The sequence below is a fragment of the Bos javanicus genome, chromosome 2 (genome assembly GCF_032452875.1).
Source record: "Bos javanicus breed banteng chromosome 2, ARS-OSU_banteng_1.0, whole genome shotgun sequence".
Taxonomy (NCBI): Eukaryota; Metazoa; Chordata; class Mammalia; order Artiodactyla; family Bovidae; genus Bos; species Bos javanicus.
In genome coordinates, this window is record NC_083869.1 from 5,114,611 (window position 1) to 5,142,570 (window position 27,960).

Consider the following 27,960-nt stretch of genomic DNA (forward strand, 5'->3'; position numbering starts at 1 on the left):
GGAACCAGAGATCAAATTGCGAACATCTGTTGGATCATAGAAAAAGCAAGGGAATTCCAGAAAAACATCTACTTCTGCCTCATTGACTACACTAAAACCTTTGTGTGGATCACAACAAATTGGAAAGTTCTTAAAGAGATTAGAATACCAGACCTCCTCACGTGTCTCCTGAGAAACCTGTATGCAGGTCAAGAGACAACAGTTCGAACCAGACATGGAACAACAGATCGGTTCAAAATTGGGAAAGGAGTACATCAAGGCTGTATATTGTCACCCTGCTTATTTATTTAACTTACATGCAGAGTACATCATGAGAAACACTGGACTGGGTGAATCACATGCTGGAATCAAGATTGCCTGGAGAAATATCAACAACCTCAGATATGCAGATGGTACCACTTCTATTGACAGTGAAGAGGAACTAAAGAGCCTCTTGATGAGGGTGAGAGGAGAGTGAAAAAGTTGACTTAAAACTCAGCATTCAGAAAACTAAGATCATGGCATCCGGTCCCATCACTTCATGGCAAATAGATGGGGAAAAAGTGGAAACAGTGGCAGATTTCATTTTCTTGGGCTCAAAATCACTGAAGACAGTGACTGCAGCCATGAAATTAAAAGACGTTTGCTCCTTGGAAAAAACACTATGACAAACCTAGACAGCATATTAAAAAGCAGAGGCATCACTTTGCCGACAAAGGTCCATATAGCAAAGCTATGGTTTTTCCAGTAGTCATGTATGAATGTGAGAGCTGGACCATAAAGAAGACTGAGTGCTGAACGATGCTTTCAAGTTGTGGTGCTGAAGAAGACTCTTGAGAGTCCCTTGGATTGTAAGGAGATCCAACCAGTCAATTCTAAAGGAAATCAACCCTGATTATTCATTGGAAGGACTGATGCTGACGCTGAAGCTCCAATACTTTGGTCACCTGATGCGAAGAGCCAACTCACTGGAAAAGACCCTGATGCTGGGAAGGATTGAGGGCAGGAGGAGAAGGGGACGACAGAGGATGAGATGGTTGGATGGCATCACCGACTCAATGAACATGAGTCTGAGCAAATTCCAGGATATGGTGAAGAACAAGGAAGCCTAGCATGCTGCAGTCTGTGGGGTTGCAAAGATTTGGACATGGCTTAATGACTAAACAATAACAAACTGAGCAGGTGCAGGGGAAAGAACACGGGCTACAAACCAGGGGTCCTGGATTTCAGGCTGAGCTCTACCACCAACTTGCAGTGTGATCTGTGTTTTCTTGCCTTTCAAGTGAGGGACAACTGATGACTGCAGTGGCCCAATGGGGTGAAGTGACTGGCCCCCAAACAACACAGGAGCCGTTAGGCTTGTTACAACCCAGTTACTACTATCTAGTTCCAGCTCATGTGCCTTATCTCAGGAGGTCTGTTGTCCCTGTCTCCCACACCTCACTTTGTGATAGAATCAGAACTCCATCTATGGAGACCACACAGCAGGGATGTGTCAACCATCAGGACCCTGCCCTCCCAGGGCTGGTCCCATTTATCTCTAGCCTTTGTATGTAGAGTTCCACCTGCCCTCTGCACCCTTTCCCAGTTCCTTACTCTGCTGAGGTCTCTCCAGGACTGACAGGTCCTGAAAGGTCCTCGCTTGAAGTCAGAAAACTTGGGGGCATATCCTCATTCTCTCCATACTCACTGTGCATTTCAAAAGTAATTTCACTTCTCTGAGCCTCAGTTTCCTAAGATGGGTAAAATGGGAGTGCATCTTTTAGAATGGCTAATAGGGGTTAAATCAAACAGTGCATATGAAGGGCCTAGAATAGTCCTTGAGCTTCCCAGGTGGCGCTAGTGGTAAAGAATCCACCTGCCAGTGCAGGAGATGTAAGAGACGCGGTTTTGATCCCTGGGTCCCTGGAGAAGGAGATGGCAACCCACCCAGTATTCTTGCCTGGGCAATCCCAGGAACAGAGGAGGCTGGCGGGCTACAGTCCATAGGGTTGCAAAGTTGGACATGACTGAACACACACACAGAATAGTCCTTGGCCCTTAGCACAGGTCAAGGTGAGCACAGCACTAGAAAGATCCTGCTGTGCTTTCTTTCCCCACATTTGTAATTTAAAATAAAATAATACTAAACCACAAAATAAGTGTAGTAAAATCCATCAAAATTCTGACTCCTATGACAACTACTTTCAAAGCCTTTTTTTTTTCACTTGATAGGGTCTTTTCAAACTCATTTCCCCAACTGATTTAGCACCCTAATCACATGTTTATTTAGGCCCTAAATCAAGACTGTAGCCCTGTGGGTGGGGACAAGGTGGGGAACCACCTATCATGGGAGAAATTTCCTGATCAGAGGGTGCTGCCACCTGCCTGCTCCTCCATGTCCAATCCTGTTGATGCCCCATGGAGCCCCCAGCAGGCAGGCAGGCAGGATGGGACTCGGGGCTCCAGTCCCCAAGGGCTGGGCTAGGTCTGGCCCAGCACCTGCCTGAGGAGAGCCTGCCAAAAAAGAAGGCTGAGTTGGTTAATGATTGAACCATCCCAAATATTGACAGAGCCCAGGTCCTGCCACTGCCCAACCATAAATGACTCCTCTTTCACCTGCGACCTGGCTCCATGTCACTTGAAGGGAGCAGGGACTTTGGAGCCAGGCACATCCCCAGCCGGACTCCCCCAGTAGGGACAACTTAGGCATCCCCCTCAAGCCTCTTTCCACCTCATCAAAATGGGGAGAGTCAGCAATTCGCCCCTCTGGTTTCTGTGAGATTTCCATCACACAGCCAGCTGTAGTGAAGGTGTTCAGACCGGCCATTGTCACCCTGACCTATAGTCTATTCCAGGACAGCCCTGGAGCCCATCTCACTGCCCAGCCTCCCTTGGCCTCCTCTGAGACTTGGCCTGCCTGTTCCTGGACCTTTGCCTACCAGTTCCTGCCACCACTCACCACCTCCTCCCAGGTCATTCTGGTCCTCTTGGCTCAGTTTAGTTAGCAGTTTCCCATCTGTCCTTCCAAGTGAGTCTGGGAAGAGGGCTCCTCAGGAGGCAGTGCCCCAACCCCTCACCCCAGCAGCCCCAGCATGGGGCTCTCTGCATGGCCAGCTTCCACTGGAAAATTGAACTTTTCTGCTTTCATTGATCTCTGTGTCTGTTTTCATGCCAAAACTGTATAGTTAAAAATTAGGAAGTATGATGCCTCCAGCTTTGTTTTTCTTTCTCAAGATTGCTTTGATTTTGGGGGGTTCTTTTGTTGTTCCATATGAATTTTAGGAGGTTTTTCTTTTCTATTTCTGTGAAAAACATCTGTGAAAGATTTCTGTGAAATTCCTATTGGAATTTTGATAGGAGTTTCACTGTGATAGGAATCTGTAGATTGCTTTGAGTAGTATGAACATTTTAACAATATTAATTCTTCTAATCCATGAGCTAGCTCAGAGTATCTTTTCATTTACTTGTGTCTTCTTTAATTTCTTTCATCAATGTCTTATAGTTTTCAGTGTATAGGTCTTTCACCTCCTGTGCTGTGCTTAGTCACTCAGTTGTGTCTGACTCTTTGAGACCCCATGGACAGTATCCTGTCAGGAACCTCTGTCAATGGGGATTCTCCAGGCAGGAATACTGGAATGGGTTGCCATGCCCTCCTCCAGGGGATCTTCCCAACCCAGGGATCAAACCCAGGTCTCCTGCATTGCAGGCAGATTCTTTACTGTCTGAGCCACCAGGGAAGCCTTCTGGGTTAAATTTATTCCTAAGAAATACTCTTTTGATATACTGTGAATAGGATGGTTTCTTAATTTCTCTTTCTGATAGTTTAACATAGTGTATATAATTGCAACAGGCAACTATGTTAATTTTCTAGTCTGCAACTTTATTGAATTTGTTGATTAGTTCTAAAAATTTTATTTGGTAACGTCTTTAAAGTTTTCTATGTACAATATCATGTCATCTGCAAATAGTAATGGTTTTAATTTTTCCTTTCCAATTTAGATACACTTTGTTTCTTTCTCTTGTCTAATTGCTCTGACTAGGACTTCCAATACTATGTTGAATAGAAGTGATGAGAGTGGGCATCCTTGTGTTGCTCCAAGTCTGAACAAAAAGCTTTCATATTTTCACCCAAGTATGACATTAGCTGCAGACTTGTTACATGTGACCTTTATTATGTTGAAGCACACTTCTCCTATATCCACTTTGTTGAGAGTTTTTATAATAACTAGATATCAAATTTTGTCAAATGCTTTCTCTGCATCTATTAAGATAATCATTTATCCTTCATTTTGTTAAAACATTGATTGGTTTGTAGATGTTAAACCATTCTTACAACCTAGTATTAAATCCCACTTGATAATGGTGTATGCTCCTTTTAATGTATTACTGAATTCAGTTTGCTAATATTTTGTTGAAGGTTTTGGATCTGTGTTCATCAAGGGTATTTGTCTGTAATTGTCTTCTCCTGTGGTGTCATTGACTGGTTTTGGTATTAGGATAATGCTGACCTCATGCAATGAGTTTGGAAGTGTTCTCTTCAGTCTTTCAGATGAATTTCAGATGGATTGTTATTCACTTGTCTTTGAGTGTTTGATAGAGATAACTTAAAAGTCATCTAGTCTTGGACTTTTCTTTGTTGGGTGAGTGTTGATTACGATTCAATCTCCTTACTAGTAATTAGCCTGTTCATATTTTCTATTAATATTTCTTCATCAGTCAGTCTTAGTAGTTTATATGTTTCTAGGAATTAATTGACTTCTATGAGTTGTCCTATTTCTTATTGAATAACTGTTCACAGTAGTGTGTTATGTCCCTTTGTATTTTTATAGTAGCAGTTGTAACATCTTTTCTTTAATTTCTAATTTTATTTGTGTCCTCTCTCTTCTTGGGCAGTCTACTTAACAGTCTGTCAAATTATCTTTTAAAAAACCAGCTTTTACGGTTTTTTGAGAAGATAAATGAATAGACAAACCATTAGCCAGACTCATCAAGAAAAAAAGGGAGAAAAATCAAATCAACAAAGTTAGAAATGAAAATGGAGAAATCACAACAGACAACACAGAAATACAAAGGTTCATAAGAGACTATGATCAGCAACGATATGACAATAAAATGGACAACTTGGAAGAAACGGGCAAATTCTTAGAACAGTATAACCTTCCAAAACTGAACCAGGAAAAATAGAAAATCTTAACAAACCCATCAAAGCACAAAAATCAAAACTGTAATAAAAAAATCTTCCAACAAACAAAAGCTGAGGGCCAGATGGCTTCACAGTTGAATTCTACCAAAAATTTAGAGAAGAGCTAACCACTATCCTGTGAAAGTGCTGCACTCAATATGCCAGCAAATTTGGAAAACTCAGCAGTGGCCACAGGACTGGAAAAGGTCAGTTTTCATTCCAATCCCAAAGAAAGACAATGCCAAAGAATGCTCAAACTACCACACAATTGCACTCATCTCACACGCTAGTAAAGTAATGCTCAAAATGCTCTAAGCCAGGCTTCACCAGTATGTGAACCATGAACTTCCTGATGTTCAAGCTGGTTTTGGAAAAGGCAGAGGAACCAGAGATCAAATTGCCAACATCTGTTGGATCATCGAAAAAGCAAGAGAGTTCCAGAAAAACATCTATTTCTGCTTTATTGACTATGCCAAAGCCTTTGACTGTGTGGATCACAATAAACTGTGGGAAATTCTGAAAGAGATGGAAATACCAGACCACCTGATCTGCCTCTTGAGAAATCTGTATGCAGGTCAGGAAGCAACAGTTAGAACTGGACATGGAACAACAGACTGGTTCCAAATAGGAAAAGGAGCACGTCAAGGCTGTATATTGTCACCCTGTTTATTTAACTTCTATGCAGAGTACATCATGAGAAACGCTGGACTGGAAGAAACACAAGCTGGAATCAAGATTGCCAGGAGAAATATCAATAACCTCAGATATGCAGATGACACCACCCTTATGGCAGAAAGTGAAGAGGAACTAAAAAGCCTCTTGATGAAAGTGAAAGAGGAGAGTGAAAAAGTTGGCTTAAAGCTCAACATTCAGAAAACGAAGATCATGGCATCTGGTCCCATCATTTCATGGGAAATAGATGGGGAAACAGTGGGAACAGTGTCAGACTTTATTTTTTGGGCTCCAAAATCACTGCAGATGGTGACTGCAGCCATGAAATTAAAAGACGCTTACTCCTTGGAAGGAAAGTTATGACCAACCTAGATAGCACATTCAAAAGCAGAGACATTACTTTGCCAACAAAGGTTCGTCTAGTCAAGGCTATGGTTTTTCCTGTGGTCATGTATGGATGTGAGAGTTGGACTGTGAAGAAGGCTGAGCGCTGAAGAACTGATGCTTTTGAACTGTGGTGTTGGAGAAGACTCTTGAGAGTCCCTTGGACTGCAAGGAAATCCAACCAGTCCATTCTGAAGGAGATCAGCCCTGGGATTTCTCTGGAAGGAATGATGCTAAAGCTGAGACTCCAGTACTTTGGCCACCTCATGCGAAGAGTTGACTCATTGGAAAAGACTCTGATGCTGGGAGGGATTGGGGGCAAGAGGAGAAGGGGACAACAGAGGATGAGATGGCTGGATGGCATCACTGACTCAATGGACGTGAGTCTCAGTGAACTCTGGGAGTTGATGATGGACAGGGAGGCCTGGTGTGCTGTGATTCATGGGGTCGCAAAGAGTCGGACACGACTGAGTGACTGATCTGATCTGATCTGAACCACTATCCTATGCAAACTCTTCCAGAAAATTGCAGAGGAAGGGAAACTGCCAAACTCATTCTATGAGGCCACCATCACCCTAATACCAAAACCAGACAAAGGTGCCACAAAAAAAGAAAACTACAGGCCAATATCACTGATGAACATAGATTCAAAAATCCTTAATAAAATTCCAGCAAACAGAATCCAACAAATATTAAAAAGATCATACATCATGACCAAGTGGACTTTATCCCAGGGATGCAAGGATTCTTCAGTATTTGCAAATCAATCAGTGTGATATACCACATCAACAGATTGAAAGATAAAAACTATATGATTATCTCAATAGATGCAGAGAAAGCCTTTGACAAAATTCAATACCCATTTATGGTAAAAAAAAAAAAAAAACTCCAGAAAGCAGGCATTGAAGGAACATACCTCAACATAATAAGAGCCATATATGATAAACCCACAGCAAACATCATCCTCAATGGTGAAAAACTGAAAGCATTTCCCATAAAGTCAGGAACAAGACAAGGGTGCCTACTGTCACCACTACTATTCAACATAGTTTTGGAAAGTTTTAGCCATAGGAATCAGAGAAGAAAAAGAAATAAAAGGAATCCAGATTGGAAAAGAAGTAAAACTCACTGTTTGCAGATGACATGATCCTCTACATAGAAAACCCTAAAGACACCACGAGAAAATTACTAGAGCTAATCAATGAATATAGTAAAGTTGCAGGATATAAAATTAACACACAGAAATACCTTTCATTCCTCTACACTAACAACAAGAAAACAGAGAAATTAAGGAAACAATTCCATGCACCAGTGCAAAGAAAAGAATAAAATACCTAGGAATAAATCTACCTAAAGAAACAAAAGACCTATATATAGAAAACCATAAAACACTGATGAAAGAAATAAAAGATGACACAAATAGATGGAGAAATATACCATGTTCCTGGATCAGAAGAATCAATATAGTGAAAATGAGTATACTACCCAAAGCAATCCATAGATTCAATGCAATCCCTGTCAAGCTATCAATGGTATTTTTCACAGAACTAGAGCAAATAATTTCACAGTTTGTATGGAAATACAAAAAAAAATCAAAAAACCAAAGCAAACTTAATAAAGAAGAATGGAACTGGAGGAATCAACCTGCCTGAATTCAGACTATACTACAAAGCTACAGTCATCAAGACAGTATGGTACCCAAAGACAGAAATATAGATCAAAGGAACAAAATACAAACCCCAGAGATAAATCCACGCACCTATGGAAACCTTATCTTTGGCAAAGGAGGCAAGACTATACAATAGAGAAAAGACTCTCTTTAACAAGTGGTGCTGGGAAAACTGGTCAACCACCTGTAAAAGAATGAAACTAGAACACTTTCTAACACCATACACAAAAATAAACTCAAAATGGATTAAAGATCTAAATGTAAGACCAGAAACTATAAAACTTCTAGAGAAATACATAGGCAGAACATCCTCTGACATAAATCACAGCAGGATCCTCTATGACCCACCTCCCAGAATAATGGAAATAAAAGCAATGGAAATAAAAGCATTCCAAAAAAAAAATAAACAAATGGGACCTAAATAAACTTAAAAGCTTTTGCATGACGAAGGAAACTATAAGCAGGGTGAAAAGACAGCCTTCAGGATGGGAGAAAATAATAGCAAATGAAGCAACTGACAAAGAATTAATCTCAAAAATATACAAGCAACTCATGCAGCTAAATATCAGAAAAATAAATGACCCAATCAAAAAATGGGCCAAAGAACTAAACAGACATTTCTTGAAAGAAGATGGCTAACAAACACATGAAAAGATGCTCAACATCACTCATTATCAGAGAAATGCAAATCAAAACCCCAATGAGGTACCATTTCATGCTGGTCAGAATGGCTGTTATCAAAAAGTCTACAAACAATAAATGCTCTAGAGGGTGCAGAGAAAAGGAACCCTCTTACAATATTGGTGGGAATGCAAACTAGTACAGCCACTATGGAGAACAGTGTGGAGATTCCTTTAAAAACTGGGAAAAGAACTGCCATGTGATCCAGCAATCCCACTGCTGGGCATACACACTAAAGAAACCAGAACTGAAAGAGACACGTATATCCCAGTGTTCATCACAGCACTGTTTATAATAGCTAAGACATGGAAGCAACCTAGATGTCCATCAACAGATGAATGGATAAGAAAGTTGTAGTACATATACACAATGGAATATTACTCAGCTTTTTAAAAGAATGCATTTGAATCAGTTCTAATGAGGTGGATGAAACTGGAGCCTATTATACAGCGTGAAGTAAGTCAGAAAGAAAAACACCAATACAGTATATTAATGCATATTTATGGAATTTAGAAAGATGGTAATGATGATCCTATATGCAAGACAGCAAAAAAGACACATATATAAAAAACAGACTTTTGGATTCTGTGGGAGAAGGCGAGGATGGGATGATTTGAGAGAACAGCACTGAAACATGTATATTACCATATGTGAAATGGATGACCATCCAAGTTTGATGCATGAAACAGGGCACTCAAAGCCAATGCACTGGGACAACCCAGAGAGATGGGATGGGGAGGGAGGTGGGAGTGGGGTTCAGGATGGGGGACACAGGTACAACCATGGCTGACTCATGTCAATGTATGGCAAAAACTAATACAATATTGTAAAGGAATAAACTGTCAATTAAAATAAATTAATTAAAAACAAAAACAACTTTTAGTTTCATTGATCTTTTCTATTATCTTTTTAGTATCTGTTTCATTTATTTCTACTCTGATCTTTGTTATTTTCTTCCCTTCCTTCTACTAAATTTGGGCTTTGTTTGATTTTCTTTTTCTTGTTCCTTGAGACATAAAATTAGTTATGAACTTCCACTTAAAAGCTGCATCCCACAGTTTTGATGTTTTATCTCCATTTTCATTTGTCTCAAGGTAGTTTTTGCTTTCTCTTTTGGTTTATTTAACCCACTGGTTGTTCATTGGCATGTTGTTTAATCACCACATAATTATGAATTTTCCAGTTTTCCTCTTAGAATTGACTTCAAGTGTCATATCACTGTGGTTGGAAAATCTGCTTGGTATGATTTAAATCTTCTTGAATTTATTAGGACTTGTTTTGTGGCCTAACATATGATCTATCCTGGAGAATGTTCACTTGTACAATGGGGGGGAAATGTGTATTCTATTGCTTTTGGATGGAATATTCTGCAAGTATCTGTCACGTTCATCTTATCTAATGTGTCGTTTAACGCCAGTGTTTCCTTATTGACTTTCTGTCCAGAGTATCTATTACTTTAATGAAAGTGTGGTATTAAAGTCCCCTACTATTATTTTATTGCTGTCTCTTTCTCTCTTCTGGTCTGTTAATATTTGCTTTATATATTTAGAACCTCCAATGTTCATGCAGAAATCCTTATAAACATTATATCCTCTTGTTGGATTGGCCCCTTTACAAGCATCACTATGAACAAAGCTAGTGGAGGTGATGGAATTCCAGTGGAGCTATTCCAAATCCTGAAAGATGATGCTGTGAAAGTGCTGCACTCAATATGCCAGCAAATTTAGAAAACTCAGCAGTGGCCACAGGACTGGAAAAGGTCAGTTTTCATTCCAATCCCAAAGAAAGACAATGCCAAAGAATGCTCAAACTACCACACAATTGCACTCATCTCACACGCTAGTAAAGTAATGCTCAAAATTCTCCAAGCCAGGCTTCACCAGTATGTGAACCATGAACTTCCTGATGTTCAAGCTGGTTTTGGAAAAGGCAGAGGAATCAGAGATCAAATTGCCAACATCCGCTGGATCATGGAAAAAGCAAGAGAGTTCCAGAAAAACATCTATTTCTGCTTTATTGACTATGCCAAAGCCTTTGACTGTGCGGATCACAATAAACTGTGGAAAATTCTGAAAGAGATGGGAATACCAGACCACCTGATCTGCCTCTTGAGAAATCTGTATGCACGTCAGGAAGCAACAGTTAGAACTGGACATGGAACAACAGACTGGTTCCAAATAGGAAAAGGAGCACGTCAAGGCTGTATATGGTCACCCTGTTTACTTAACTTCTATGCAGAGTACATCATGAGAAACGCTGGACTGGAAGAAACACAAGCTGGAATCAAGATTGCCAGGAGAAATATCAGTAACCTCAGATATGCAGATGACACCACCCTTATGGCAGAAAGTGAAGAGGAACTAAAAAGCCTCTTGATGAAAGTGAAAGAGGAGAGTGAAAAAGTTGGCTTAAAGCTCAACATTCAGAAAACGAAGATCATGGCATCCGGTCCCATCACTTCATGGGAAATAGATGGGGAAACAGTGGGAACAGTGTCAGACTTTATTTTTTTGGGCTCCAAAATCACTGCAGATGGTGACTGCAGCCATGAAATTAAAAGACGCTTACTCCTTGGAAGGAAAGAAGACCAACCTAGATAGCACATTCAAAAGCAGAGACATTACTTTGCCAACAAAGGTTCGTCTAGTTAAGGCTATGGTTTTTCCTGTGGTCGTGTATGGATGTGAGAGTTGGACTGTGAAGAAGGCTGAGCGCTGAAGAACTGATGCTTTTGAACTGTGGTGTTGGAGAAGACTCTTGAGAGTCCCTTGGACTGCAAGGAAATCCAACCAGTCCATTCTGAAGGAGATCAGCCCTGGGATTTCTCTGGAAGGAATGATGCTAAAGCTGAAACTCCAGTACTTTGGCCACCTGATGGGAAGAGTTGACTCATTGGAAAAGACTCTGATGCTGGGAGGGATTGGGGGCAAGAGGAGAAGGGAACGACAGAGAATGAGATGGCTGGATGGCATCACTGACTCGATGGACATGAGGCTGAGTGAACTCTGGGAGTTGATGATGGACAGGGAGGCCTGGCGTGCTGCAATTCATGGGGTCGCAAAGAGTCGGACAGGACTGAGCGACTGATCTGATCTGGTCTGAATGACCTTTTAAACCTCTTATTACAGTTTTTGTCTTAAAGTCTATTTTGTTGGGAATTCCCTGGTGGTCCAGTGGTTAGGACTCAATGCTCTCACTGCAGAGGGCATGGGTTCAATCTCTGGTCAAGGAAATAAGATCCCACAAGCCACTCAAGTGCAGCCAAAAAAAAAAAAAAAAAGTCCATTTTGTCTAATATAGTAAAGCTACCCCAGGTTTTTTCAGTCTCCATTTGCATGGAATATCTTTCCATCCCTTCACTTTCAATCTGTGTTGGGTCTTTAAAGCTGAAGTGTCTCTTGTAGACAACATATAGATGAGGCTTGAGTTTTTATCCATTCAGGAATAGGTACATGACACAAAATAGACTTTAAAACAAAGACTGTAACATAAGACAAGGACATTACATAATACTCAAGGGGTCAATCCAAGAAGAAGGTATAACAATTGTAAATATATATGCCCTCAACTTAGGAGCACCTCAATATATAAGGCAAATGTTGACATACAAAAAAGAGAATTTGGCAGTAAAACAATCATAGTGGGGGACTTTAATACTTCACTTATAGCAATGTACAGATTATCTAGACAGAAAATCAATAAGAAAATATTGACCAAACAATATATTAGATAAGATGGACTTAACAGTCATATACAGAAAATTCCATCCAAAAGCAGAATAGACATTCGAATTTCAAGTACATATAGAAAATTCTCCAGGATAGATCACATGCTAGGCCACAAAACAAGTCTCAATGCATTTAAGAAAACTGCAATTATACCAAGTGTATTTTCCAACCACAATGCTATGAGACTAAAAATAATTTTAAGAAAAAGTAAAAATACAAACATGTAAAGACTAAACAATATGCTCACCAACAGATCACTCAAAAAGTCAAAGAAGAAATTTTAAAATATCTGAAGTCAGATAATCCAAAATCTATGCACATAAAGGTCCCTCAGTCGTGCCCGACTCTTTGCAACCCCACGGACTATACAGTCCATGGAATTCTCCAGGCCAGAATACTGGAGTGAGTGGCCTTTCCCTTCTCCAGGGGATCTTCCCAACCCAAGGATCTAACCCAGACCTCCCACACTGCAGGCAGAATCTTTACCAGCTGAGCCACCAAGGAAGCCTAAGATACTGGAGTGGGTAGCCTATCCCTTCTCCAGTGGATCTTCCCAACCCAGGCACTGAACCAGGGTCTCCTGCATTGCAGGCAGATTCTTCACCAACTGAACTATCAGGGAATTCCAAAATCTATGGGATGTAACAAAAGCAATTCTAAGAGGGAAGTTTATAGTGATACAAGCATACCTCAGTAAAAAAGATCTCAAATAAGCAAATTAACCTTACACCTAAAGGAACTAGGAAAAGAAGAACAACAACAACAACAAAAAACCCAAAGTTACTAGAATGAAAGAAATAAAAAAGGTCAAAGCAGAAATAAATGAGACTTTAAAAAAAAAATAAATCAATGAAACTAAAAACTAAACTTTTGAAAAGATAAATAAAACTGATAAATCTTTAGCCAGACTCACCAAGAGAAAAAGAGGGTCCACATCAATTAAAACTTTTTGTTATTAATTTCTATTTTCATTGCCTTTTGTCTAGAGGATATGTTTTATATCATTCTGAGCCTCTGGAATTTATTGCAGCTTTTCCTTCATGGACCAGTAAATTTTTGTGAATGTTCTTACTGTGCTAATCAGTGCAGATGGTGACTGCAGCCATGAAATTAAAAGTCACTTACTCCTTGGAAGGAAAGTTATGACCAACCTAGACAGCATATTAAAAAAGCAGAGACATTACATTGTCAACAAAGTTGTGTCTAGTCAATGCTATGGTTTTTCCAGTGGTCATGTGTGGATGTGAGAGTTGGACTGTGAAGAAAGCTGAGCACCAAAGAATTGATGCTTTTGAAGTGTGGTGTTGGAGAAGACTCTTGAGAGTCCCTTGGACTGCAAGGAGATCCAACCAGTCCATCCTAAAGGAGATCAGTCCTGGGTGTTCATTGAAAGGACTGATATTGAAGCTGAAACTCCAATACTTTGGCCACCTGATGTGAAGAACAAACTCATTTAAAAGCCCTGATGCTGGGAAAGATTGAGGACAGGAGGAGAAGGGGACAACAGAGGGTGAGATGGTTGGGTGGCATCACCGACACAATGGACATGGGTTTGGGTGAACTCCGGGAGTTGGTGATGGACAGGGAGGCCTGGCGTGCTGCAGTTCATGGGGTTGCAAAGAACTGGACACGACTGAGTGACTGAACTGAACTTAGTGTGCTAAAAAAAAAAAAAAAAAGCTTATTAATTTTATTGTCCAAATCTTCTATATATCAATTTGCTTTTAATCTGTTTAACTTTTTGCTTTTGAGAGAATTTTTTGAAATTTCCAAGTACAATTGCTTATTTCTCCCTGCACTTCTGTCAATTGTTGGATTATATATTTTGAGGTTATATTGTTAGAGGCACATATTATTTTATCATGATTATATCTTTATGCATGATTGATTCTTTTATCATTATTTGATGTCCATCCTTCTTGTTTGTGATATTTTTCATTGATTTCCATTTTATCAGTTATTGAAATCACTATCTTAGCTTTCTTTTCATTCAAATCAATGAGGAATTTCTAACATTCTTTATTTTCAATCTTTCAGTGTTTTTTGATTTTATGTTGTCTGTAAATAATATATTGTCAGATTTATCTTTTATTCTGAAAGAAAAAGCTTTCTTATTAAAAAAATTCTTCTAATTGGTAAGTTTAACCCAGTTACATTATCTTTATTATTTCCATCTTACTCCATAGTTTTCATTAACTATACTTTCTTCTTGTTTCATTTTACAGTTTTTATATTTAAGTCCATATGGAGTTAATTTTTGTCTATTTTTTCTGTGAGACTTAGATTGGGGTTATTTTTTAGCCTAAGGATGCCACACTGTACCAGTACCACATGTTGACAGGGTCTCCTTCCTCTAACAAATTGCTTTTGCACCTTTGTCAGAAATCGGACAGCCATGGCTGTGTGAGTCTGTTCTGGATTCTCTCTTCCCTTCCATTCATCTGTGTGTCTCTCCCTGCACCAGTGCCGCACAGTCTTCATCACTGCAGCTAGATCATCATCCGTGACGCTGGGTGGAGTGCCTTCTCATTCTTTCTTCTTTTTCTAAAGTATTTTAGCTATTCAAGGCATTTTCCACATACACACACATAAAATAGTAAGCTTGTTTACAAAAAACCTGTTGGGATTTTTATAGGAATTGTGTTAAATCTACAGCTTAACTTTGGGAAAACTGGCATCTTCGCTGTGCTGAACCTTCTGTTGTCCATGCATTTAAGTCTTCTTTAATTTCTTTCATCAGCACTTTGTAAATATCATTACACAGATCTGGTGCATGTTTTATTAAACTAATATCTAAGAGCTTCATTTTCTTTAGAGTGATTGGAAGTGGTATTATGACTAATTTTGGTTTCCACATGTTCACCATTAGCATGTAGAAATACCATTAATTTTTACATGCTGCTCATTTACTTTTATTTTCCTTCTTTGCCTTCTATGGACAGATCAAGTTTACTTATACTGGTTTAAAAGCTGTAATTTTGTTCTTACTTTGTTTGCCCCTAGGGCCATTTCTAGAAACTTTAAATGTTTAATAATTTTCACCAGTTTCACTATAGAGCAGGTCAGCAGGTCTCCTCCAGCTGGGATGCCAGAAGTTCTCTCTACCATGCTAGTTAACCACCTTGACAGGAGACTCACCTAGGAAATCTTTTACAGGGGTAAAGACCTCAGCATGCTGTCACTCTCCCAATCTGTCATGTCCCACTGCGAGTGTTGGGAACACTTGCCTGAAGCACTAATCAGCAGATGGTACCAGCCCCGGGCCAGGCTTCCTCCTACCCCCAAGCAGTCCCACCTACCCTTCCCCAGGTCCTAAGGAGATGGATCCTACAGGCCTCTTCTCCACCATGCTTCTTTCCTTGTGTTTCACATAGAGAATTCAGTGGGTCCTGGTGTCCCTTCTGGTCTGTATGCAGCAGCTGTGATCCTGAGAAGCGGGGTGTAATCATAAGTCAAGGTTTCTTGTACTGTTGATTGATCTGTGCTATACTGTTGTTTGTTTTTATTGTTTCTTTTCTCTTTTTTTTGGCTGTACCCTGAGACTTGCAGGATCTTAGTTCCCTGACCAGGAAGTGAACCTGGGGCACTGTAGTGAAAGCTCAGAGTCCTAATCACTGGACCCCTAGGGAACTCCCTGTGCTGAACTTTCTTTATATTCATTGGCCCTGAGCATCATGGCACCTACCCAAGTAGGTGATTAAAGACCATCTGGCCTTTCAAACCTAGTCACACATTAAAATGAGCTGAGGAGTTCTAAGTCTTGATTCCCCATCTAAATCATCTAAACCAGAATCTCTGCAAGTGAATTTGGATGGACATGTTTTTGAAAGCCCCCCAGGAGATTCAAAAGTACAGTGAAGGTTGAGAACCACTGCTGACAATCTAATCTTCATTTTACTAATGCCCAGAAAACAGAAGTAACTTGCCTGAGGCATACATAGAGTTAGACTAATCTGATGACTTTAGACTAATTGTTTTGGCTTTATCTCACCACTATCCCTTTCTGTTGGGTGCATCCTAACTTACTTCTCTGTCTCATTCAGGTACGCCTATAAGGCCAGGTCAAGACAGAGCCTCTTGTTTATTGATTGTGTGACATTGTTCTTAAACAGCATCACCACTTACAGTATGAGCTCATTCTGGACTCAACCAACCCCTCTGGATCTCTGGCTCCTCCTCACACCAGGCCGATGCTGGCCTCCATAGCCAGCAGGAAGAGAGGGGGGCAGCCCGATGGAAGTCAGACCAGTTTGGGTCTTGGCTTCACAATGCAAAACTTCCTGAACCTGTTTCTTCCCATACAGTATGAGCTGCAATCTCTACCTTCAGAGGTGGATTTACTCTGGATCAGGATCCCTGACTCACACAAGCTCCTTCCAAAGTCCTGGAAGGGGCTCTCACACTTTTGTAGTCCCATTTTGTGTTCTTCTTCATTAAGCGAGCTCTCCTATATGTTACCAGCTTCAGATGCCACAAACCTCGGATACGCTCCTTTCTACCCCACAGAGGTGCTGTAGGAGTTAAATAAGATTCTGTTCATAAAGTGTGGGGCACGCAGTAGATGCTCCAAAAATCCTTCCCTCCAGAGCAGCCCAGAAAAGGGTTGAAAAGACAGAGCCATAGCTGGTGTGCTTGCAGCAAGCCCTTTTTAATGTACTCCATCTTGCCATTCAACAATCCAGCCCCTATCCAAGGGTGTCCTCTGGGGCCCAGACACAAGTGACGGGGGATGCTAAGGCACCTGGCTCTCAAGAGGGGCCTCCTGAGCTTTGATGTGGCCGTAGATCCAGTCAAGGTAACGGCTGACTTTGGTGTAAACGCCGTAGTTGTAGAGGCGCCCACAGCCCTCGCCCCAGCTCACCAGGCCCACCAGGAACCAGGTGCCACGGAAGAAGGTGACCATAGGCCCCCCACTGTCGCCCTCACAGGCATCCCTCGGGTCCCCGAGGATACCAGCGCACAGCATGTTCTCAGAGATCTTGTTTTCCATGGCATGGACACATGCATTGTACGGGACCACAGGGACCTTGATGAAGCTGAGGACGAAGGTGCGGTTTCTCTTGGTCTCGTCACGGTAGCCCCAGCCTGTCACCACAGTCTCCTGGCCGACCTGGGTGAGCTTGCGCTCAGAGAGGCCACTATCCGGGAGACAGATGGGCACAATGGTCTGCGAAAGAGTGGCAGGCTTGGCCAGGCGGAGCAGGGCGATGTCGTTGTCACTGGTGCTCTTGGTATAGTTAGGGTGGATGATGACCTCCTTGATGTCCAGGTCCACCTCCCAGCTCTCCCAGCGCCGCATGTCATACTCCCCTGCAGGGCAGTGGGGCTGTCAGAGTGAGCCTGGGGGAACGTCCTTCTCCAGGGGCCCCGCTGAAGCTAGCAGGACTGCCCTGCTCCTGTGGGCCCTCGTGGATGGCAGGGAATGCGTCCACAGTGGGAGTGGTCACCATGCATCCCTGGCAGGTCCTGGGCCACAGGGCTGTGCCTCAGGTCCCTATCAAGGTTAACAGCCCACGAGTGTCCATCATAAAGGGGCAAACACTGGTCTGAATTCAGGACTGGCTCAGAGATGCAGCAGTGAGGCTTGGGCAGTGACCAGCAGTGGGCAGTCAGCAGGGAAGCTCCCTGGAAACCTGGGACATAGACCAGAGCCTCAAAGAGAAAATGGGGTGCCTGCTGAAGTGGGGGCAGGGCAGGAGCAGCAGGACCCAGAGGAGGGCCAGCTGCACACAGGCTCTAACCAGGGAAGAAAGATCTGGATCACACATAGGACACAAGGTCTTCTCAGGCGAGGCAGGTGGCACCTAGTAAGTGGGGGTGGGGCTCTTATTCCAAGCCCAGCCCCATGGGAGCCCACTGGCCTTTGGTTGTGCTGGACATAATGGCAGAGAGTGTGGGTCTGGTCAGTCATTCTCAATACATATCTTTTTCCTTCTTTTTGCATGATGGTTAGAGTGAGAGCCGCCACCCCCAGAAATTGGTAGAGTGGGGCCCAGGCTTGGGGAGCCCTGGGCTGTTGCAGGGGAGCAACTGGCTGCTGTGGCAGATACCAGGGCTCCCACTACACAGTCGATCCCTGTCAATCCGTGTGAAGTGCAGCCCTGAGGCCAGGCCATGTGGACACCTCCTGGGTCTCTGCACCCAAGGGTGCTGTAGATACATACACAGAGCCTGCTCCACACAGTGAGACTGAAGACACAGTATGTGTGTAACCCCCTCACTTGCAAACACACATATATAAACACCTGGCCACCAGATTCAAAGAGAACCCCTTACGTGCAAACTTACCTGGTGCTGTGGTGTCTAAACTCCCACCATGGGAGGGGCGGGCTGGGAGCACACAGCCCTCTTCCCACCAGATGCCTTCTGCATGGGTTCAAGCCCCCCAGAGACCAGGCTCCCCAAACCCGGCCACCCTCCCGCCTGCTTCCAGCCCGCACCGAGCCTGACGATGAGCTTCTTGTGGCTGTCCAAGCAGTGGGCCACCGTCAGCACCCAGGAGACATGGATTAGCACTGCCCCACAGACCAGCTTCTTCTTGGAGTCCAGCAGCACTGCCTGGAAGAGTCGGGGTGGGGGGTGGTGGGCAGCAACTTCACAACACAGCTTTCTGACAGCTCCGCTTAGGCCTCTGGGGTCTTGTCACAGCCCTATGTATGGTTCTCAAGCTCAACACACTGGCTGCATAAGTAGGTCTTTCCTGGGTTCCCTGGTCACACAGCATGGACTTTTGGGCACTTTCTCCTCTGCACGTTTGATAAGAGTTTGCCTGTTCCAGGGTGTCTCCCCACGTTTGCCCATGCTGTTCCTATAATCACCCTCAGCAGCATGCAAAGAGTCTTTCCTACCCTTGATGGCTAAGGCTGGGCCTCGAGTCCCCCGGGTAGCCTTTGAGGCCCCCCAGAGCCCTTGGGGGTCCCCCTCCAGGTTCCCTCAGCCCCTGTCCTGCCAGCCATCCCAGCTCTGGTCCCATTGGGTTGCCGTGTGTTTAGGATCCTGACCTTCCTGGGGGTGAGATCCCCAAGACCTACCAGTCCCCAGGTTATTGATCTCTGGGGACCCTAACCCCCAGTGCCTGGGAGTCAGACATCAAGTAAGTGTTAGTTTCCATGGGGAAGCTGGAGAGGGACTCAGGGGTCAACCCTCCCTCCTAGCCTTTTGCTATGCAAACGCTGCTCCCCTCAGGCAGGCCCCTGCCTGAAACACCACCAGCACAGCATTATCTTTCCAGCTGATTTTTAAAGCTATACTTCTTCCTGATTGCTCTGCACCCAAGGGTGCTGTAGATACATACACCTGTGCCCACTCCACCCTGCCCAACTGCTCCTCTCTCATCAGGTTAGCACCATCTTTCTTTGGGACCCTCTACCCTTAGCACTGCCTCTCCCCACCCCGAGCAAAGGCTCACTTCCCTCCCCACTGGTGCCTCCAGAACAGGAACTGGGCTCAGTGACTCCTGACCCAGATGGTGGACTACTGCCTCTCCTCTCACCTGCCAGGGGCTCTCTCCCCATCCAGCCTCCTGCCCATCGACAATCCGTGGATCCAACTGGTCTTTTTGGTCGACTTGGTTTGTGTCACGTTTCAAGGTCTTGCGTTTCTTCTCTATTCGCTTCCCTAGCCTCCCACAAGGGAACGTCACTGAAAGCAGGAGAAAGCAGCTGAGTGCCTGCCAGGCACTGCTCCCAAGACTGCCCCCCATGTCTGCCCACCTCCTGCCAGCAGCCTCATTTGCTGCCTTGTAGGATAAATGGAGAAGGCAATGGCACCCCACTCCAGCACTCTTGCCTGGAAAATCCCATGGACAGAGGAGCCTGGAAGGCTGCGGTCCATGAGGTCGCTAAGAGTCGGAGACGACTGAGTGACTTCACTTTGACTTTTCACTTTCATGCATTGGAGAAGGAAATGGCAACCCACTCCACTGTTCTTGCCTGGAGAATCCCAGGGATGGGGGAGCCTGGTGGGCTGCCGTCTATGGGGTCGCACAGAGTCGGACACGACTGAAGTGACTTAGCAGCAGTAGCAGCAGGATAAATGATGCTTAGACATGTAGTTCTATCAACTTGCAAAGCCCCTCAGGTCAGTCAGTCGGTTAACAAACAGTGCCACTTAACGGCAAGAGTCAGACCAAGCAGCATCTCTAACCTGTGGCCTGTCCTTAGGCAGCTTGTTCAAGTTCTAGGAGTTCAGTACACACCAGGGCTGTTGGGAATAATCCCTGGGACGCGCAGTGAGCTCTCACGCTAGGATGTTACCGAGCTCCTAACAGAGGTAAGAACTCATGGGTAGGTGGAGGTGGGCACTCCTGGAGAGCCTCAAAGTGGCTCTGAGCACAGTTGTGTGGTCCTCTGCCAGGAAGAGAGAGCATAGAACAGAACTGAGGCCAGGGCCCTTCACACTGGCTGGAGAGATTCAGACTTGCAGGAGGAAGAGGAAGCCATCAGCAGGGAGACTGAACAGTGACAGCAAATGGAGATGAGACAATAGCAACAAAGCTCCAGAAGCCGAGGGGCATTGTGACTGACTTGGTCGTCTGAGGAAGCCGAAACCTCAGCCAGTCGTAGGAGATGCAGTAGCAGGCTGCTTAGCCCCAGAGATGCCCAGGAAGCCTCCATGTGTGTCTGAGGAAGCTGTGCAGGTAGTATGGCAGGAATGTTGAGAGTTTGTCAAAGAAACTGCTAGAGCCCTAGGCTTCTGTCTCGACCCCTCATCAGTGACTTGACTGTCCTCTCTGATCCCCGCAGAAGACCCTAGGTATATTCTCTGAAGAGGGTGAACCAGAGACTGTGAGCTCAGGACTCAAGGAGACGCCACAGGAAAGACTGATACACAAGGCTGGCCAGAGAAAGTCACGCAGACACCTGCAGACTGGGCAACTGCCAGCTCCTCTCCCCTGCACCCCCACAAGGGGCTGGAAGCCAGGCTGGGACCACCCAAGCATGAGTTTGGATGATTCCTCTCAGAAAATGGCCTAAAGACCTAAGAATCTGAGCAACAGGGTTTTGTCAGTGACCTGAGCCTTCAGATGGTCTCACAGAAAAGGCCACTGGCCAACAGGCTCACCAGGCATTTCTTTGAAACTTCCTGTGACTCTCTAATTGCTTCAAAAGGAAAAGTTAGATTTTCTGTTTTTTTTTTTTTTCTTCTTCAGTAAAAGGACTATAAAAGGACTGGACTATAGAGTCCTGGTAAGTTCTCCAAACGAAGAACACAGAATCAAAGAGATGGAAAATAGAAGAGATCATAAAACTAGAAAATCAGCCCCGGGGGAAGAGATCCGATTAGAAGAGGCAGAAACGGAGAACAGAGAAAGCAGGAAGGTCAAGCCATCAAGGAAATAACGAAAGAAATATTCCTAGAAGTAGAAGATGTGAATTTCCACATGAAAAAGGCGCTACACAGTGAATGAAAGAAGATCCACACTGAGGAACGACCTGCTGAAATTCATGGTAAGAGTCGCCAAACTCCGATTGTTGTGTAAGTATATAACTCTGATAGAAATTAAAATGTATAAAAAGGAAAACAGAAAAGAAGGTTGCGCTCTCTTCAGAGAAGCCAGCGGTAAAGGGAGGTGTAAAGCCATCCAAGACGGTGGCTCAGCTGGTGAAGAATCTGGAGAAGGAAATAGCAACGTGCTCCAGGATTCTGGCCTGGGACAGAGGCAAGATTCTTCCAGGGACAGAGGAGCCTGGTGGGCTACAGTCCACGGGGTCGCAAAGAGTCAGACACGACTGAGCACACACAGGATAGATGCGGAGGGTGCTGGAGGCGCGCCCTCTACATCCGCTCATCCGAGGAGCTACCTCTGTGCTCCTGCCCCAGGAGGCGTCCCCCAGGTGAGCAGTGGCCCCTGGAGAAAGTTGGGCAAGAGAAGGAAAGAGCGGGCAGGACACCCGCGACACCCGTCGGGGACACCCTCCGTCTCCCACTCCCTTGCCTAGGGCTCAGCCCGGTGGCTCGCTCACCGCCCGGGGATCCCGTGCGGTCCCCGTTGAGGGAGCTCACCCTTGGACACGCAGAGCTGGTGGTCGTCCTCCAGCCGGTAGCCGGGCGCGCAGCTGCAGTGGCGCCGGCCCTCCTCCTCCATGCAGTAGTGGGCGCAGCCGCCGTTTTCCGCCGAGCAGTTGGAGAAGCGCACCTCTGGGCAGACACGGAGGGCACCGCGAGGGCGCCGAGGCTCTACGCGCCCCGCCGGCCAAGGGTCTGGGAAGGTCCCCGCCCCGCCGCCCCCGCCCCCTCACCGTGCAAGCAGAAGCGGCCCTCCCAGCCCTCCGCGCAGTCGCAGCGGAAGCCGCCCAGGCCATCGATGCACTTGCCGCGTCCGCAGCATGGGAGGTCGCACGGGCTCCCTGAGGGCCGGTCCTCGCACTGGTCCCCGTCTGCGACGAGGGGTGAAGAGGGCGTCACCCGGGCCGCCAGCCCGCTCCCGGTTCCCCAGCGACCCGGAGACCCCCGAGGGGCACAGGTATGGCGGCCCGAGGATTGGAGCGCACTCACCGCTATACTTGGACCAGAAGGCCATCTGCGGAGAGAAGTGGCAGCATCAGGGGCCGTCAGCCCGCCTGTGTAAATGGGGAGCCCCTGGGACCCCTCCCCGCGCTGGCCCAGGTCCAGCAGAGCAGTCTCTAAGCGGGCAGGGGAGCGATTATCCCACACAAGGAGGGGTCAACCCCCTTAGCGGAAGAGGGGCGGGGCGGGGAGGCAGCTGTATCCTGAGAAATGCCAGGCTCCTCCTTGCCTCTCTGGCGATCTCCACATCCCATACCTGACCCCCGTGCCCTGGAAGCTTGCTCTGGGTGCTGGCAGCCACCAAGGCAGCCACTGCGGCAGAAGGGACCCAAAAGCTCCCCCACCCCCGGAGTGCCCTGCTCTCTCTTTCCAGCCCCTCCCTCCTTTCTCAGCCTGTCTGGTCTCCCTGAACCGGTGTGCTCAGAGCTGAGTGACCAAAAGGACATTGGAGGTGAGACACAGCTTGCTAGTTCAAGAAGTCTGCTTTTGTAACCAGGCTTGGGCTTCCCTGGTGACTTGGTGAAGAATCTGCCATGAATTCGGGAGACCTGGGTACGATCCCTGGGTCAGGCAACCCACTATAGTATTCTTGCCTGGAAAACCCCATGGACAGAGGGGCCTGGCAGGCTACAGTCCATGGGGTCGCAAGAGTTGGACAAGACTTAGTGACTGAACCACCATCCTGGTGGCACTTCTGCTGCTGGGCTGGGACCACCATTCCCTGAGATCCACTGCTTGATGCCCAGGCCACAAGCCCCCCGCTGGAGACTCGGGTTAGGTGGGTGTGATGTGCCCAGGCCATGCCTGCAGAAAGCCACCTAGGCATCTGCTGAAGAGGCCATTTGAGGAAAGAGTCCGTGGGGATCTAATCAAGGACGTGGTAGAGGAGGGCAAGAGAAAAAGCCGCCCAGAGTTCCCCCTTCAGCCCTGAAAGCCCTGAGTGGGAGGGCATGCCTACAGACAGCTTGAGGGCCCCCCAGGTGATGGCACAGCCCCCAGGTCCTAGAAGCTAAAGTGAGCTCTTGAAGCTGGAGAGGGTCTGAGCCTTGTATCAGGAAGCGACCTCCCCTACCGAGTGCGCCTCAGGGTCTCCACCACGGAGCTCTGGGGTACAGAGGACAGACCCTTTCTTTAGATGCCCTGAGCAACCAGATTTCAGCCCTGGAGACTCTGAGGCACAGAGTGGGTGTGTGTGCAGAGACATCAGAGTCTTGGGTCGCCTGATGAGCAGTTAAGCAGGGGTGCGGTGTGGAAGCAGTGGTGGCCTTTTGGCCACAGGGAGAGAGGAGAAGGAGGCAGTGGTGGCCAGTTGCAGGTGAACAGGGGCTGAACTGCCTCCTGTGGGACTGAGTGGGAACCCGGCCCAAAGCTTCCCAGACTCTTCATGCTCATTGCAGAGTTGTTTTTTGGAGTCCTGTGTGCCCTGACCAAGACCGTAGGGCCATTTACGCCACGGCTGCACCCCAGCAAGCTGGGAGGGCAAGGGGCTGGCATCCTCTGCCCACCTCCCAAGGACCCCAGGCTGCTCCTCCAGGTCCCACCCCTGAGCCTCATGCTCTGCACCCAGTCGGGCGGCCTTACTGTGTCTTCCGTGTTTTGGAAAATCTCCCGAGCTTCCTCGAACTCACAGACCTCCTCTGAGCACTCACGCTCCACGTTGCCGGGCCGCAGCTCCTCCAGGAAGGAGTTGGCACGTTTGCGGATCCGCAGCACTTGGTGGGCACGCTGGCTGCTGGAGAACACTGAGTCTGGGATGGGGACGGGGAGCTGACTTTGGTGGGGGGCCTGCCGTGAGGGGCCCCCACTGGGGAGAGACCCTGGGCAGGTTTGCATCTTGGTTCCCCTCCTCCCCTGCACGCCTCCTTCTCCCGAAGGAGGTGACAGGTCATCTGAGGACCCGACACTTGACCATTCGGAGTGCGTGTGCTAAGACAGACAGACCCAACCCAATCTCCATGTGACCTTGAGCAAGCCTTTACCTCTCTTCACTTTGGTTTATTCATCAAAAGATGAGGATGAGATAATCATGTAAAACACTTAGGACAGTGCCAAGCGCAGAAATGAGCAGCCAGTGACCAGTGCCACGTGCTACTACTATTACTGGGCTTCCCTGGTGGCTCAGCTGGTAGAACCCGCCTGCAGTGCAGGAGACCCTGGTTCCATTCCTGGGTCAGGAAGATCCCCTGGAGAAGGGAAAAGCAACCTACTCCAGTATTCTGGCCTGGAGAATTCCATAGACAGAGGAGCCGGGCAGGCTATAGTTCGTGGGGTCACAAAGAGTCTGATGCTACTGAGCGACTTTCACTCCTCTTGGTATTGTTCAACTGCAGAGTTAAATGGGCCTCATTGTTCTCCAAGTACCCCTTGAGGCACCCTATCTTGACTCCCTCGCTCCAGCCTCCCTGCTCTCCCCTCCCCCACCCCATGATGACTTTCCCATGCCCTTCCCCTTGGGCAGGAACACCTGGACAGGAGCAGCGCAGCCACCCAGGGAGCACCATTATATCCCCAGGCTCTGAAAGGTGTCTGCCTTGGATGCAGGGGGATAGCTGCAGTGGAGGGACCGAGTTGGGTAGTGTAAAAGAGAGACTCCAGGATGCCGTGGCCAGGAAGGGCATCCTTGGGGAAGGAAGATGTGCTGGAACTGAGTCTGGCCTTAGGAGCCACATGGACCAGGGTTGGGGGTGGGGAGGAAGGCACCCCCGGCAGACCAGCCACTCAAGAAGAGGCAGAAATGTAAGAAACAGCCTGTTGCGGCCCCAGAAGGTGGGGGAATGGCTTGCCTAATAAGCCAGGCAGCTCATTTCTCCCACAGGCCTCCCCTCCCCCTGCATTCCGGCCTCCAGTTCTCAGGGCAGCAGATGAGCATTTTAGGAGGAGAGACTGCCCTGGGGTAGGATGGGTGGCAGCTGGGCCTGGAGTTTACACAGTTGAGGGAGGGAGTAGTGGAGAGGGAAAGCCAGGGGACTGTGTGACCACTCCCCACCAGGGAGGAGGAAGGGCGTGCCCCAGGGGCTCCGGGTCATCATCTCAGTACTCAGACCCTGCATGCCCTGCTGCTCTTGCCCTCACTCACGTCCTCCCTGTTCACACCTCACCCTGAGGCTCAGAGGAGATGGAGAAAGGTATGAAGACCCCGAGGGTCCCAGGGAGCGGGGAAGGGGAGCATGGCCTTACCAGGAGGAGCTGGTGTGCTGGAAATTCCCCAGATGGTCACGAACAGTAAGAGGCTTGTAAGCTGCCACATTCTGAAGCTGCAGCCACCTGTCTGAGGAGGACTTCTGAGCTTCCAGCAGCCCCACCAGGTCCCACTGTGCCCACCGCCACGCCCTGCCCCCACCGTGGGAGCTGAGTGAACAAGCCTCTGTGTGTGTGTGTGTGTGTGTGTGTGTGTGTGTGTATGTGTGAGCGCGCTGGTCGCCAGGGCAGAAGCTGGGGTCAGAGGTCCCAGGGATCCGCTTCTCTATACAGAGCTAAAGTCACACGCCCTGAGTCTGCAGGGTGAAGAGAGGAAGTGGAAGGGGCAGCAACCTGGGGAAGATCAAAGGGGACTCGGCACTGAAGGGTTTGTGCCCTCCCCTGATGAGGGCTTGGGGGTGGTGCCTCTGCCAGTCTACAAGTCAGGCCAAGAGTCATAACTAACATTTACTGGACACTCATGGTGCCTTTCAAGCAATTTGTACCTGGTTCAGAGGGCGGGTCACCAAGTCAGAGCGAATCCCAGCTCCAGGACAGGGTTGCTGGGCAAGAGCCCTTACTGCTCCTCCGTCTCCTCGTTTGTAAAATGGATGGGAAAACTGTATTTCTGCCTTATCTGGTTCTTGTGAGAATTAAATGAGTTAATCTACATAAAGCTGTTGAATAGGTTTGTGCATAGCAAATGCTCAGTAAGCTCGAGCTACTAGTATGTCAGCTGAGGCTCACCACTACTCGAGAGAGAGGTGTTCACGGTGTCACCCCATTTCACAGAGCGGGGATTGAGGCTCGCAGGAGAGAAGTCACACATCAAACACTCCCAACCAGGAAGTGGAAGAGTTAGTACTCAAGTTCAGGCCCGTGTGGCTCCAGACCTGGAACTTTAACCCCTGCCCCAAAACACCAGGCGAGCCCCAAGGCCACAGAAAAGACATAGCACTTCAGGCCAGAAACCTAGGCGCCCCGCTGCCCCCCAGGCTGAGGGGGTGCCCCACCAGCACCCCCTCCCTGCTGACCTCCCACCTTCCCCTCCCACCTTTGCTGACTCCCTCTGAGGCTAGTTCTGACTTTTGTTTAAAGGGTTTACAAGTAGAAGTGGGGGTGGGGCGGGCACCCCTGGTCACCCCGGGGCTCCAGCTGCCTCTGATGATGGCTCAGATCTGGAGGCCCTCAGCCAACTCCCACCTCCCTCAGAGTCTGGGAAGAAAGCCCCTGGGAACCATGGCACCCAAACCCGAGGAATGCCAACCAGAGCTTTGGCCTGGCTGCTGGCAGAGCTGCGATTTCCTTACGCCAAGCTCCAGCCAGCTTCTCGAACCCTGGTGAGAAGATCCCACCTTCAGGCCTGCTCCCTTCCTCCAGCCCCTGTCACAGACCTGCCTCGAAGGGGACTTACTGGGGTGGGCCACGGAGAAACTGCGAGGTTGCCCTCCTGCCGCCATGACAGCCTGGAACTGGAGTTAATCCACAACCACAAATATTTGCTTGGCCCTCGGTGCAGAGGCCTCCCCCTGCACAGATAAACAAACAAGTTCCCGGCTCAGGACAGCTCTGTTTGCCCCAAGCCCCCTGTGCCCCAGCAGTGGGAGGGAGGCGAGGGCAGGCACCTCCAGCCGTGGCCTCGTTGTAGCCTCAGAGCAGCTGGCTAAAGGAGGGACACTGTCCCCTTTTCACAGATGAGGACATTTTTACCCAGTGCTATTGCCGTTTGCCTCAGATCAGCACAACTGATAATGTTATTTCACCAAATCTAAGATGCCACTGGGCTTCCCAGGTGGCGCTAGTGGTAAAACACACACACACAAACCTGCCGATGCAGGAGACATAAGAGATACGGGTTTGATCCCTGGGTTGGGAGTGTCCCCTGAAGAAGGATATGGCAACCTACTCCAGTATCCTTGCCTGGAGAATCCCATGGACAGAGGAACCTGGCGGGCTACAGTCCACAGGGTCACAAAGAGTCAGACACAACTGAGCGG

At 47.0% G+C, this 27,960-nt stretch overlaps 1 protein-coding gene across 3 annotated transcripts; it reads right to left on the reverse strand.

Moving 5' to 3' along the window:
- Nucleotides 1-16,901: 16,901 nt before the first annotated feature.
- Nucleotides 16,902-27,466, reverse strand: PROC (protein C, inactivator of coagulation factors Va and VIIIa). Of its 3 annotated transcripts, XM_061432265.1 has the most exons (10): nucleotides 27,378-27,463; nucleotides 26,470-26,606; nucleotides 25,964-26,054; nucleotides 24,368-24,534; nucleotides 22,775-22,799; nucleotides 22,519-22,656; nucleotides 22,283-22,417; nucleotides 19,770-19,918; nucleotides 18,718-18,835; nucleotides 16,902-17,587 (listed from the first exon to the last, which is right to left on the reverse strand). In XM_061432265.1, exons 1-10 carry the CDS (start codon nucleotides 27,421-27,423, stop codon nucleotides 17,010-17,012), a joined length of 1,584 nt encoding a protein of 527 aa, XP_061288249.1. In that variant the 5' UTR covers nucleotides 27,424-27,463; the 3' UTR covers nucleotides 16,902-17,009. The 3 variants fall into 3 exon arrangements, with proteins under 3 accessions (XP_061288249.1, XP_061288257.1, XP_061288266.1); XM_061432273.1 differs by lacking the exon at nucleotides 26,470-26,606 and having other exon boundaries at nucleotides 25,964-26,050; nucleotides 27,378-27,466; XM_061432282.1 differs by lacking the exon at nucleotides 26,470-26,606 and having other exon boundaries at nucleotides 27,378-27,440.
- Nucleotides 27,467-27,960: the final 494 nt, after the last annotated feature.

Excerpts from the sequence above, each read along its gene's own strand:
- PROC (XM_061432265.1), bottom strand. The coding sequence starts at position 27,423 with ATGGCGGCAGGAGGGCAACCTCGCAGTTTCTCCGTGGCCCACCCCA. Across the intron at positions 22,800-24,367 it reads TCCAAAACACGGAAGACACA|ATGGCCTTCTGGTCCAAGTA; the intron begins GTAAGGCCGCCC and ends TTCTCTCCGCAG. Across the intron at positions 19,919-22,282 it reads CCAGCTCTGCGTGTCCAAGG|TGACGTTCCCTTGTGGGAGG; the intron begins GTGAGCTCCCTC and ends TCCTGCTTTCAG.